This window comes from Pituophis catenifer, unplaced genomic scaffold (genome assembly GCF_029215685.1).
Source record: "Pituophis catenifer annectens isolate HBS135680 unplaced genomic scaffold, rPitCat1.0.hap2 SCAF_6, whole genome shotgun sequence".
NCBI lineage: Eukaryota > Metazoa > Chordata > Lepidosauria > Squamata > Colubridae > Pituophis > Pituophis catenifer.
This window is the reverse complement of record NW_027256886.1, coordinates 94,083,707-94,098,129: the sequence shown is the minus strand read 5'-3', so window position 1 is coordinate 94,098,129 and position 14,423 is coordinate 94,083,707. Positions and strand designations below refer to the sequence as shown.

The 14,423-nt window shown below is 40.8% G+C and overlaps 1 protein-coding gene across 3 annotated transcripts in view; it reads left to right on the top strand.

The window, feature by feature from the left end:
* Positions 1 to 9,666, top strand: part of CCSER2 (coiled-coil serine rich protein 2) — a 46,134-nt gene extending 36,468 nt beyond the window's left edge. For 2 of the 3 annotated variants that reach the window (XM_070945824.1, XM_070945822.1), the window contains exon 10: positions 8,576 to 8,755. In XM_070945824.1, coding sequence (XP_070801925.1) covers positions 8,576 to 8,670 — 95 coding nt within the window. In that variant the 3' untranslated portion in view covers positions 8,671 to 8,755. Of the gene's footprint in view, positions 1 to 8,575 lie in introns of all 3 variants that reach the window. The other variant, XM_070945821.1, reaches the window with a different exon arrangement.
* The last annotated feature ends 4,757 nt before the right edge of the window (positions 9,667 to 14,423 follow it).

The following is a 14,423-nucleotide window of genomic DNA, read 5'->3' as shown; positions in this document are numbered from 1 at the left end:
ACAACAATTTGAAATATTTTGTATCGGCAATTAGACTGATCATCATTCTTTATTTTACTGTCAGTGCTTCTGTATTGGAACAAGTGAACCAAAAATACATAAAGCAAAAGAAACACATGTAATAGTAGATAAATATATCGACTTACAAAGACATCTGCAAAAACAAAAACAAAAAAAGACAGTTATTAATGTAGCTAAAATGATTCTCATTCCACAAAAAAGTAATATAAAGCTGTTCTTTTTTTAAAAAAAAATCTACAATTTGTTGGCAACAGAGATTTCTCATTGTTTGCCTCTGCTGTTCTGCTGTGTTTTTCCAACATCCCAAACTCGTGTGTAGCTCTCAGGTTTTCTGGTAGACTTTCATCAAATCCCAGCCAGGCCTGAACCCTGTTTAAATTTGGGGAATCAGACAAGGTTGGCTGGGATTTGCCACCTAACCGTACACTTAATGTTTAGGCTACTCAGCCTTTTAGATTCTGTTTTTCTTTCAGGTGACACAGTACTATTCTTGATGTTTACCCTGTTTTCCCCAAAATAAGACATCCCCTGATAATAAAACCCAATCAGGCTTTTGAGCGCATGGCAATAAGGCCAAGTGCTTATTTTAGGGTTCAAAAAAATATAAGACAGGATCTTATTTTCGGGGAAACACGGTACACAATTAGAAACAGAATTTAAACTGAGAACTGCCCTTTGATTAGGGATGGGGAATTGGCTTTTTGCTTGTGTAAAAACAGCATCTTTGCCACTGGCCTTATTGGCTTGCTGTTGTTGGGGGTCTATTTTGGGAAATTTTAGAGAGCCAAGAATTGAAGCTAAAATGGCCTTCCAGTGGTGTGTTTTAAGAGAAATAATATATCCAGTGACAGGATCACCAGAGAGAAAAGGAAGACAGCAAAATTCCCTATCACTTCCTCCTTATTTCAAGGAGCGTCCCACCTTTTTAATTTTATTTCTTAAAAACAGTAAGCTGAAGTTTGCAATATTTCCATTAAAAAGGGAATTTTTAAAATATTTTTTAAAATTTGGAAAAGAGACCTTGAACCAGTGCTAAGGAGGCATCTGTGGACCTATTGGTGCTTTGATGCCCTTATCTCGGAGATCCTAATTTTATCAGCTGTATTTGTTGTGAATATTATTAAAATTTATCAGGAAGAACAGCACTGCCATGCAAAATTGATTCCAATAAAATAGAGCATCATGAGAACTTACAACTTTTCATTAGAGATCCTTAGCCTCTTGTATGTTACGGTTGCTGAGAGAGCTCATCCATTAAGCAGCTTTTCAACTTGCATAACTTTAAAGGCAGAGTGAAAACTCCGTAGGAATTACAAAATCCAGCCCCCCTCCCCCATATTGTCCATTTTGTCTGAGGCTGATGGGTGGGTTGTAGTTCAAGAACTTCTATAGCATGGCAGATGTTTAGCTCAAGAAATTAGGAAGTTATCCAAAGACAATTTGAAGCCGAGTGACATGCTTACACTTTAGAAAATTATGAAGCACAGAAATAGACTGTCTTTAGTGGGAAAAAGACAAACGGGGATATGGATTTATAGGATAACCCACTGAAGCTTTGTGACCTGGTGGACATAATAAAATTATGTGATGGCCCCTGAGAGCAAGATGTGAGGGCAGGATCCATTGGATGACCGGATATAGTTGCATACTGAGATCTGGATAAAGGTGAGTAGGTATGGTTGCATTTAAAAGATGCCCTCCGTTTGCCTTTTTGACACTGGGGGAATCTGCATTGTGACTATCACAATGTGTAAAGAGGATGTTCTTAATCATGGCAGTGGCTCATTACTGTGTCTCGGCCCTCTGATATCATTGTCCTTGTCTTTTCTTTTTTGTCTCTGCTTCCTATTGTGCTATTGACAAGGAGTTGAGGAGTTAGTCCATTACTTCTGTGATAAAGCGTGGTACAGTACAACTTTAGATTTTTTTCCCGACCTCTCCTTTTGTGTCTTCACCGTTGTGCTTGCTTTCTGCATGGTGCATGCAGATCACACTTGTGCATGCTCTTGTCTTGTTTTTTTCATATATACATACATACATACATACATACATACATACATACATACATACATACATTTCACTGTGTAAATAGGAAAAGGAAAGAGGTTTTTAATGAAAATTGAAAACATTTTAGGATGAGAGATGTGTTGGTGTATTACCATACACATATTGCCAGACTCAAAAAGAATTCTAATGTCCAACTCACCAATTTCATTCAAAGGTCTTTGAATAACCATTTATTAATCAGAAACGATGTCAACCAGATTCCTTCTGAGTTTATTTTATCATTGAGAAGCTTAAATTGTATTTTAAGCAAAATTATATACCAGGGGTCTCCAACTTTGGCAACTTTAAGACTTCTGGACTTCAACTCCCAGAATTCCTCAGCCAGCAAAGCTGCAAAGCTGGCTGAGGAACTCTGGGAGTTGAAGTCCAGAAGTCTTAAAGTGGCCAAGGTTGGAGACCCCTGTTATATACGAACATACACTCCACTATATGTGAACCTACACAAGGTTTGAAGTAGTTTCAAGTCAAGGTATTTAAGTGGTGAATCTGTTTGTTCATAAATGTTTGGTTATGGAGCATCTTAATGTGGAAGCAGTCATCACAGGATATGACCATGCTTCTCTGTGTACCCATTTTTTTAGTATAAAAGTTCATCTCGAGAGAGAAATGGGTACGAGAAAACCTTCTGCTTTTTCCCAGCGTCAGTAACAAATGTTCCCAAAGATCCTTTCACTATACTCTCTTTTGAAAATGATATATGACTTCTTTGGCTGCACCTAAGTTGAATTTTAAACTACAGTAACTCCATTGGAATATTCCAGTGCTCCAAATAGGTCAATTGTGTTTTAAAGGACACAAATTAAAGGAAGCCTGGGATTGTCTCCCTGCTACAAAAGCAGAAGGCCTAAAGTACATGCTTGATTCTGACAAATACAATTTTGGTGGGAAAGAGGCTCATTCTCTTAACTAAGCAGTTCTGGTCGTGCATCTCTCAAAATGGTTGAACTCCCTCCATAAAATTCTTCTTACGTATCGATCGATCACCACCTCAGATGTTGGACAACTTTTATTTTTTTAACAAATGAAACGAGTCACAACTTTTGCTAGTAACTCTTAGCTGACACTCCATTGATATATTGGTGGTCCTTGAGTTACAATAGCAGTTGGGACTGGAATTGCCATAATGAAACGATACCATTGTAAAATGCAATGTCACCTAACAACGACACTTAGCAACAGCAGTTCTGGCAGCCTTGGTTGCTGTCATTAAGCAGGGACCTCACTTCTGACTTCTTGCAACCTCCCCATCAATTTTGATTGTGGGAAGCTGGCAGGGAATATCAGAAACCATGATCACGTGACCGCAGGCATGTTGCAATGGCCGGAACTCCAAGGACCAGTCATAAATAACACTTGTTTAGCATCATCATAAATTTGTATGGATGCTGAACAAGTAGTCATAATCCAAGGACCACCTGTATTAAATAGACCTACATGAGGCTCACTAACATTGTCAGAGATGTGCAAAACAGTCAAAAGTTCCAAAGGAGCAATTGCTATTTTTATATACTGTATACAGGTAGTCCTTGACTTACAACCACAATTGAGCCCAACATTTCTGTCATTAAGTGAGACATTTGTTAAGTGAGTTTTGCCCCATTTTACAACCTTCCTTGCCACAGTTGTTAAGTGAACCACTGCAGTTGATAAATTAGTAACCTGGTTGTTAACTGAATCTGGCTTCTCCATTGACTTTGCTTGTCAGAAGGTCACAAAGGGGGGATCACATGACCCTGGGACACGGCAACCGTCATAAGTATGAACCAGTTGCCAAGCATCTGAATTTTGATCACGTGATCACGGGGATGCTTCAAAGATCATGACTCTGAAAAATGGCCATAAATCCTTTTTTTCAGCGCTTTTTAAACTTTGAGCGGTCACTAAATGAACTGTTGTAAGTCAAGGACTACACACACACACACACACACACACACACACACACACACACACACACACACACAGTAGTAGTAGCCAAAATTGTGGAAACCTTTTGGGAAAAGTGTCTTTTCTAAAACTAGCTAATAACACCACTTTTTTGGGGAGTAGTACCATAAAATTATATGTCAATGGAGAGATAATTTAAACAAGAATGTAATGCAATAAGTTTTATGAAGGATTTGCTATTTGAATAGCAGTTACAGTATAAAGAAGAAAAGTGAAACACGTAGAAAAAACGAGATATACTAAAATGATCCCCATGTTAGTTAATACTTTGTTGGGTCACCTTTAGCATGAATTATGGCCTTACAACGTCTTCCCATGGAGTGAACCAAGTCTTTTAGTTCTGCAGCTGTTAGAATGTGAAACCAAGATTGAACGATGGCTTCTATGAACTGGGTTTTATTGCTGGGTCACTTCTGACTAACAAGTTTCTTCAGTCGGCTCCATAGATTTTCAATTGAGTTAAGGTCTGGGCTATTCCCGGGCCATTCCAGCAGTGGAATAGGATTATCTTGAAACTCAAAAAAAAAAAAAAAAGTGGTGTTATTAGCCATCAAACCTCAAAAATACACTTTTCCCATAAGGTTTCCACAATTTTGGCCACTACTGTATATATTTGACTGCTTTTAGATTACTTTTGTGATCTAAATAAACACTGATGCCTGGTTTCTCAGGAGTTGCCCTGAATTGGATTTATTCCTATTCATATAATGATCACTTAGCTTCAAAAGGCAAGAAGAAGTATGATAGAAAAACAGACACATTCCCTAATGTGATAAATTGTCACTCAGCATCTTCCAACCATTTCACCACATTTGGACCCAACCAAAACCAGTTTGCTGTTTTCAAGCCATCAAGTTTTGAGATGGGCTAGATAGCCAGCTTAATTATAAGAAAAGCTATCTTGCTAATTATTTACATTAAAGGCTTTTAGTCGAGAACCATGACTGTGAAAAAAAGGTCTATTCTATGAATTGTTGCGTAATAAAGTCTACAAGTCCCCAATATGCTTTTTTCAAACTGGACTGTCTTGTTGGTGTGTGTGTGTGTTTTTTAAACATTTCACTTCTCATCCAAGAAGCTTTTTCAGTTCTAACTGAAATTCGAACTTCTTGGGTGAAAAGCGAAATGTTTTCAAAGAAAAAAAAAAAACCCAAGGAAGTCCAGTTGCCTTTTGGATAAAGCACCTTTAGGACAACCATGATGTGGGTGATTGAGAATCTCCATAGAAATAAAGGAACTGAGAAACACATTAGAGCAGAGGTCTTCAAACTTGGCAGCTTTAAGACTTGTGGACTTCAACTCCCAGAATTGGGAGTTGAAATCCACAAGTCTTAAAGCTGCCAAGTTTGGGGACTCCTGCATTAGAGCAATCCTTCCTTTATTTTCCTAGCCAATGGGATTCTGGGAGCTGCTCTCCCCGCGCAACCAGACCATTCCCAGTTGAGTTAGAGTAGAAGACCGAAACTTTGAATAAGGAGATGCGGTGGATAGCTCAAGTGTTGACACAACTGTCTCGCCACTATCTGAATTGACAGTTCTTGTTCCATGGCTATTTTTGACCAGGGTTGTGAATTTAATCACTGGATTAAAATAGTGTTTGGGAGGGATTCTGCAGTCACAAGGAGAAGGTGCACGTTTCTGCATTTGGGACAGTAATTTGACCAATTGGGCAGCAAGGATTTGCTGAAGGAGGTGTGTTCCTTCCTGGCATGAAACAAGATCTGTTTTAACATGATGGGAGCTGAAAAACAGATTTTTCCACCATACCCAGAAAGCAAGATTTCCTTTTCTTCTCTATATAAACTTGCAGTAACTTCTTTCAGTTGCTAGAGAAGTAGAAAGTGACTCATAGCAGTGATTTAATCAAGGAGGAGTTGGAAAAACTGAGCCTATATTTTCTGTTTTTTTCCCCCCATTGCTTTCAGAACTGGGTGAGTGGGAGATAACTAGGGTTACCCCTCCTTATACACACCCTTTCATCTATTTCCTTCTTTTCCTCCGCTGTCCTGTCACCAACCCGATTAGACACACTGTCCATTAAGAGAAAATTAATCCAGTTATGTTTTTTTTTCCTTATTTAATTCTCCCTCCAAGATAAACTCTATAAATGTGAGTCAACTAGTTTTGTCTCTGACTTTCTCTCTTTCAAGGAGAAATGTTTTGTAGATCAAGTAGAAGAGAGAGGAAAAAAATTCTAAATAGATTTCTATTTGAACAATCTGTGAAACTGAGTGTAAACCTGTCCCATTTTTATTTAGAAATGAAGGCTGTTTAATTTAAAAACTTGTATTTAAATTATTGCACTTGATGTTGGATCTGTCAAAATTTTGCATCTGACCTCTCCTCTCTTCTCTCTCCTCCCAAAATTAGATTTTACTAGGCAAAAGTCAGCTCTAACCTTTTTGAGGCTTAGAATTCCTTTTGATATTACACTAATAACTAGTTCAGTTTCATTTTAGTTACATTAGGCACACTTTTTCCTAAAGCAGAAGAACAGGATCTAACTCACATATTTGTGTAAGACTATGAGTAATGAGGCATATGTTACAGTTTTTTGTTTTTTGTTGTTTTTCAACATATAAATAACATTTACGTTGCAGCATTTTAATGTATTTTCTTTTTGGGAACTTTTGATAAATTGAGGTTTGCTGTAATCTAATTCTCAGTTTTAATAATTGTTTTATTCCGTCCCATTTACTGTCAAATACTAGTACATAATTTTCTTTCTTGTACTGATCAAATTCCATTTTGTCACCCCTCAGTGGTGGTGGTATTTTATAATATAAAGAGGAAGGTATCCTTCAGTAGATATATATGGTAAGAAAGGATCATCCTGTAGAAAAATTAAATCACTTTGTATTTGTGTGTAACGCTGCCTGGTCCATGATGAGGCAAAGGGGTTGAATAACTATTTTATTATCCTCCATTGGGTAACTTAAAATCCTGAAATGGAAGAGAGCCCTTTTTACATCAGTAAAAAATAATAATACCCCTCAAAGCCTCCAGGCATTGATATAAATAGAGGGATTGTGTGAGATTGTTGTATGTTGAGGGCAGTTTGTGTTTTATGTGTTGTATGTTTTCTGTCTACAAATCACTCTGGTCTGTATTTGCCATCTGCAACAGTTGCATGTCTTCTAACATCACATCTATGCAGGTGGGTACATTGTGTATAGAAAACAGTAAAATATATCTGTTAAAATCAGGCCACGTCAATTAACTCAGGATGTACAGTGCTAAAATGAGACTAAAACACAGGGAACGTATGATGCAGCTTACTGTCTGTTTTGTCTTGTGAAAACTGTGAGGGAGAGACCTTTCTCAGGCCTGAACCCTATTTACTCATTCACCAAGTTATGGAATTTTTCCTTACACTCGTTATCGTTTCTGAGAGAGAATGATCATGAAACAGGACTACTGTAGTAATCCCAGGTTGTATACTCTGCATTGAAATATAAGCCAGCCTAGATAACCTTCTAACTAAGCCTACCATTTATTAACAGCTGAAGAACCCAAAGACTTTATGGAGATTTCAACGTCCGATTAATCCAATAAATCAACATATTCTTGCAAATAATAAGCTTTAGCCAATGGATCTTGGGAAGACGGTGCTCATGTGGTTACATTTGCTTATACAGCATTTAATTGTGGCACAGTTACGTCTGCTATTGTGATAAAACAATAGGAATAGGCCAGTTTTTCTACTCTAATGCAGGGATCTCCAACCTTGGTAACTTTTAAGACTTTAAACTTCAAGCATAGCTGGCTGGGGAATTCTGGGAGTTGAAGTCTACAAGTCTTAAAGTTGCCAAGGTTGGAGATCCCTGCAGTAATGGATGAAATATTTGGAGGGGTTGCCCAATTCATCTGAACCAGTAAAGACCCTATCAAATGAAGACAATGACCTCCTTTTCCGACATTTGTTTACTGGTACAGTTGCTGCATTGCTCCCCAACTATGGAGGATAATTGCCTTGGGAGTTGCCTTCAACTGTCACTTCAGGAAAAGTCTTTTAACTGCATTTAGGGTAAAGAGTCCAGTGCCTCCTTTTTACCTGTCCTTTTCTAGTTTGAAGATTAGTTGATTTTAACTGTTTTTAGCTGATACAATTTCATGTTTTAGTACAGGGGTCTCCAAACTTGTCAACTTTAAGACTTGTGGACTTCAACTGCCAGAGTTCCTCAGCCAGCTTTGCTAAGACCACAAGTCTTAAAGTTGCCAAGATTGGAGACTTCTGTTTTAGTATTAGTTTCCTTGAGTGACCTCTGGGCTAGAAGGCAAAAATACAGGTGACTAAGGAACAATAATAAGAGTTCAGTTGGGTGTTGGAATTGTATAGATTTACATACAGACCTAAATATAATCATGAATTTTGACTGCAAAAGCCTATTCCTTTAGTGTCCTTGCACAGGCATGGAAAACATTGGTTCCTTTGCCCTTTGCTCATTAGCTTTAAATACAGAAGTTAATTTTTAAGCAGATGCCAGTAAGATTCCCATGCTTTCTTTTCCTAATCCATTGGCATGTACTGTTTCCTCTATAGCCTCAAGTACTACAGCCTTCCAGCCACCTTCCCCATTCCGCAGACCTCAGCCAGGGAAAACTAGCAAAAGCATCACCCACCGTGGCTCACAGTGAGCCCCCTCCTCAGGACCAACCGGAACACGTTGGCCACAAAGACGACCACGCTGCCCTGGGCTCCGGCACTGACAGCGGACATGAACCAAGCACTTTAAACACACAGCGGAACGATGACAACTCCCTGGCGAATGCACATTCCATCAAGAATGAAACGGTCAGAGAAAAAGCGAAAGACGTCGCTGGTCAGAAATTGAATGCCTCGCAGCCCCTTGCCCCCTCGGCCCAGTTGAATGCGCAGGATGGGCAGGCCACGCCAGCTCTAAAAAGTCACAGCTCCAGGCCAAACCAGGCTTTGCCACCAAAGATGTCAAGAGCTCTCCGAGCCCCAAAGCAGACCGCGCCAGTGCCTCCTCCAGCAAGCTCTTCGAGAGACTCCCTGGTGCCTCCACCGAGCGGCCAAGCACAACCCCAGTCAGTGTCTAACCTCTCCCTTCCGAGTAGCAGGACCCAGAGGGCCTCCAAACTTCGCCCTCCGGCCATTTCCTTCCGCCCCAAGCAGAGGACAACCCCCCAAACCATCGTAGCTCCTGAGCAGCAGAGATTTCAGGCTGGCCCCTCGAAGCTCCTGACGCCAGCAAAAGACACCCCACAGAGCCGAGATCCGGCCCTTCGCCCCGGGGAGGGGGGCCTGACTTTTCACCGTCACTCCCGACTCCCTAAACCAAAGACGTAGCCCGAGTGGGACTCTCCCATGTCGTTGCCGCGGTCCTGTCCCATGACGCTGCTTGCCCGCCCTTTTCCTGTCCAGGAGGCTCCGGTGAGAGCCTGGAAGGCACCAAACGATGCGCATCATCAGATGCTGCTTCTTCTAGTCTCAGTTTTACCCTCTTAAAAAAAAAAAAGTGCATTGCTTCTTCAAGCCTCGATCTGCACGAGCCTGTGACCTCTCCTGATGGCGCCGATGGTCTCCTCTGTCCGGGAAAGTTGCTGATGGAAATTGTATCCTTTAGATCATGGGTCTCCAACCTTGGCAACTTTTAAGACTTGTGGACTTCTACTCCCAGAGTTCCTCAGCCAGCAAAGCTGGCTGAGGAACTCTGGGAGTTGAAGTCCACAAGTCTTAAAAGTTGCCAAGGTTGGAGACCCCTGCTTTAGATGTCTCCCCGAAGAATAGATGACTGAGAGGCCCAACTTCCGGTTCTGGGAATTAATTAGAGAGTGATGGACAAATGATACTGTTGATCTTTCTTTTGTTGTTGTTGTTTTCTTCCTTTCACGTTACTCTTCAGCCATAAGTCTGTCTCTCCAGAGGCCTATGCAAATTGTCTCTATTTATAACCCCAAACTTTGTAAAAGATGTATATTTAATATTTAACGGAGGTTGTATGTTTTCGCAAGGAAGATCCCAAACTGTTCTCTGTGTTTTTGGGGTCCCTAATTCATGGTTCACAAGTGGCCACAAAATTTCACAGGGTGAAATGGATATATTTATATTTAAAAGTCTTACCCGTTCCTTGTAGATAAGCTCTGTAGAATATATAAGTGTTACTCAATTATCATGGCGTAACTGAAAAGCAGTATTTAATATATATCCCAGACTTTGGTTTATACCAACGGTTGTCAAATGGCATGTGATGTGACTCTGGAAATGAGGAGTCCATGACCGCCAGCTTGTAAATTTTCATTTCAAGGCTTGCTTAACGGTAACATTATTTATTGAGTTCTGTTACAACTAAAACATCTCAAGAAGCCAATCTGGAATGTTTGCACAAAATTCTGCCATATATGTAGGGATTCAGAAATTATTTTTCATAATAAAGCTTACGTTTTTTTAAACCCTATTTTTAAAAATGCCAAATGCATTTATGTACACATACACACTTGGGGGGAAATCTTGGGAAGTCACAAAAGAAACAAAAACGTTTTAATCTTTGGGGAAAGTTGATAGACAGTCACTGGAGACTGAGAAATTCTGTCCGATAGGCCATCAATGGAAGGGAGGGTTAACCACAGAAATAGAAATTGCAAATGTGATTCAGTTGTCTTGAAATCTTATTCCAGTATCAATCTGAGAACACTTGTTTGAAATGGCATTTTTTAAAAAAACACTTAAAAGTGTTAAATGAAATTTGAAAAATCTACCACAGCATTGATTTTGAACTCTGCTGAATATTAGTTATAGAATGTTTCTTATAGAAAAACGCACCCTTTAAAAAAAATAAAATCAAAATAACCTCCCCAAATCTGGCACCCTCCAAATATGTCAGGCTAAATCAGAGTTCTTCAAACTTGGCAGCTTTAAGACTTGTGGATTTCAACTCCCAGAATTCTCCAGCCAGCTAGTTTGAAGATCTCTGGGCTAAAATCTTCCATCGTCCTCAAATAACCTGGCTTGTTAGCTGGAAACCGTGGTGTATTTGGAGGGCGCCAGATAGGCTAAATTAAGCCAGGGAAAAGTAGCTTTTCTTTTCTTAAGCAGGATAAGTAAGAAATATATGCAGCCAACTTAAGTTTATCATCGAAAGACCGACCAAGAGCCCTTAGCTGTGTCTGTGTCGCTTGTAAACCTTGAAGGTACGCAGTGAAATGTTCTTGATGTTGTTGGCCAGAAAATGCTTTCTTGAGGGGGGGGAAAAAAAACCCTGTTTTCTTCAAATGGCAGACATGCTTTAAGCTTCAGTTGCCTTTTTTTTTTGTGATCAGGGATAGCGGTTGAAGGAGGGCTGCGTTTAAAACAGGCAGGGGTTTTCTGTCATAACACTAGCCCCACAAACTTCGATGTGGATCACACCTTGTTTAATCCAAGCTGACCAGCACATCAGTCCAGGTAGCTGGGGCTGAACCCCTGGCTAATCCATCTGGCACTGTGCCGGAGCAGCCGGAGCCTGTCAAGTGAGCAGTTGTCCAAGCAAGCTGACTGATCCAATGGGACCCAAGGGTCTGCCTCCTTTTGGCACTATAAATATGACGGAATCCTATGTAGTCGCACAAACGTTGGCAGTCCAGAGGGGATTAAAAAAATTAAAAATCTACAACCACTTTCTTGCTGTTTTTGACACCTTGAACAGACTCGAGCTGTTCTTCCCCCAATAGTTAACACCCATCTTCTTGTCCCAATCAGGGCGTGGATGTACCATGTCAACAGAAGATGCCTAACCACCCAGGGGTACCTGTAGAGTTAGACCGAGGAAAAACATTGGAGAGGGTTGTCCCATTTCTCAGTGGGAAGAAATAACCGTAATCTGGTTTATTAAAAGCGCGAGTGCGTCAGGTTGAATTTCTACATCGGTACCAGTATTTCAGTATGCATTAGGAGGCCTTCAAGTAGCATTTTTAAATTCATGTTCCCAGCGTTACTGTTAGCCAAAGGTCTTCAAATTTGGCAGCTTTAAGACTTGTGGACTTCAATTCTCCAGCCAGCTATGGAATTCTGGGAGTTGAAGTCCACAAGTCTTAAAGCTGCCAAGTTTGAAGACCTCTGCTGTAAGTACTTAATGAGAAGTAACCCTTGGAAGGTGGCCTCTTCGCTTCAGGAAGATGCAGCACTGGGGGGGGGGGGGAATTACTTTCCAAAGATAACAGCAGCCTTTTGCTCCCAATTCCATTGTCATACTGGCCAGTGAGAAGCAAGCTGGTGGTAGCAGATAGCAGCATGTGAGGTTGATGTTCAACTTCTAAACTGTGTCTTGAGGCAACTTGGAAGTCCCTCGCCCAGAGGGGGTTGACTGAGCTGCCCTGAGTCGTAACTTCGGGCATTGATTGGGCAAAGCCAAGGTGGGACCTGGTGGGTTTTTAATCATGGTTTGTGAGTCTCCCTTATACAATTGACAGGGCCTACCTTTTTGAATGCAGTTGTGTTGGAGAAAGTTCTTATGTATGTTTAGGATGTCCAGTGGATGAAAGGCATTTCTTATTTTCAAAGCTGGCCTGCAGTGTGACTGGAAGGCTCATTCAAAGTTGCTAGGAGTCCCAGATAGGCAGCCAGATTCCCAGTGGCCTTAATGATTTCTTTAAAGTGGGGGGGGGGGAATCTGGGATTTTATTAATCTTTTTGCTAACATGCATTGTGTCCATTGGATTCTGCTGCATTATGCAATAATTCCTAAGGTATTTAAACCACTCCAATGTGTATAATGAAGTGGAAATGGAACAAAACAGATTTGCACTTGATGAGCTTGGAGTTGTGCCTAAATTTAAAGATTAAATTTAAAGGCTGAAGCAGTGAAATAGTTTTTCAATATATATTAATGTTCGTGTTTCAGGTTTTTTAAACATAAGCTTTCCATGGAGGATTCAGCCCATAAAATGCCTCTTCATTATCCCAAAATATTCGTGGAACGGTGGCTTGCATGCCTACACAACCTGGTCTTGCAAAGCTTTTGTCTTGTTAAAGCATCTTCTTTCTGAACCTCCACATTCTTCATGCCATAACTCAAAAGAGAAAATCCCTAAAACGTTTGCTAAAGCTAAGGCTTGCCTTTAGAATTGCTTGATTTAATTGTGTTTTTTTTTTTTTAAAAAAAAATGCTCTGCAATAACTACCACCTGCCTTGTGCAAACAAGGAGCATTGCATATTTCAAGAGTTTGGAATCCAGTTTATAGGGACTTGCAAACTGACTTAGTCTCAAATGCTGTGTTTGGAGGTCACTAGAGTGTCCTTGCCATCCACTCTTTGCGTGCCTGAAGCTGTTTGTCTGATGGTACATTAGCATCCTAAGGTTCATTTTTTCCCCCCTCTTTTTTTTTTTTTGGCATTATTGTTGCTTTTGGTAGACCAACCTGCTACCGCCAGAAGCATCCTGGCACGAGACTGACAATTCCATTTGCTCTGCCCTCCATCATTGTAGCGGTTCTTCAAATGCAACGGACCTGGTCCAGCTGAAGTGGGTCAAGCCCTTTGAAGACCCCTAGATTTAAACTTGTCCTTGCCTTTGGCTGGTGCAGCCTCTGTGGCTGTGGGATGTGGGATTATCGTGTCAGTGAGTAGTGCCTTGTTGAAACACGATCATGGTTAGAGAGGACTACCTGGGTCTTCAGAAACTAAGTTAAAGTTGATCACTGCTGTGGCAAAGCTGCTCACTGCCTGCGTGATTCTCAAAAGCACCACGATTTGTCAAGATTAACTGCAGTGTTAGTCTTTGTACTAAATCAGTACCGGCTGCAAAATACTCGTATGATGTAGCCTTTCGCCTAAAGCAGGGTTTCTCAACCTTGGAAGCGTGAAGATGGGTGGACTTCAACTCCCAGAATCCCCTAGCCAGTGCTGCTGGCTGAGGGATTCTGGGAATTGAAGTCCACCCATCTTCACGCTACCAAGGTTGAGAAACACTGGCCTAAAGGAAAAAGGAAAAAAAAAAAAAGAGAAATACTGTATATTGGAACCTGCTTGTAAAGATAATTTAAAAAGCCTGTATGTAAAAACTTTCCTCAGTGTTGCTTTAGTGAATAAACTTCCTAATTCCCAGTGTTTTTGTGTGTGTGTGCGCTAGCTGTCCCTGGCTATTCTTGTTTTTTGCTGGGTACTCTTAAGAGAAACTGGAAATGAATCCTGCATTTAGAATGGATCTTCTGCCACCTAGCGTGCTCAGTGGGAACTGCTCTGTAAAACGAGAGAAACTTCCAATCCAGGGGAATTTAGCAAGAAGCCAGATTGATTCTATCTTCTATACCCATGATGGCAAACCTATGGCTCGCGTGCCAGAGGTGGCCCACAGTGCCCTCTCTGATGGCACGCGAGCCGTTGCCCCAGTGTGCCTCCCGCCGGCCAGCTGGTCTTCGGGTCTCTGCTATGCATGCACAGGGGGGCGGG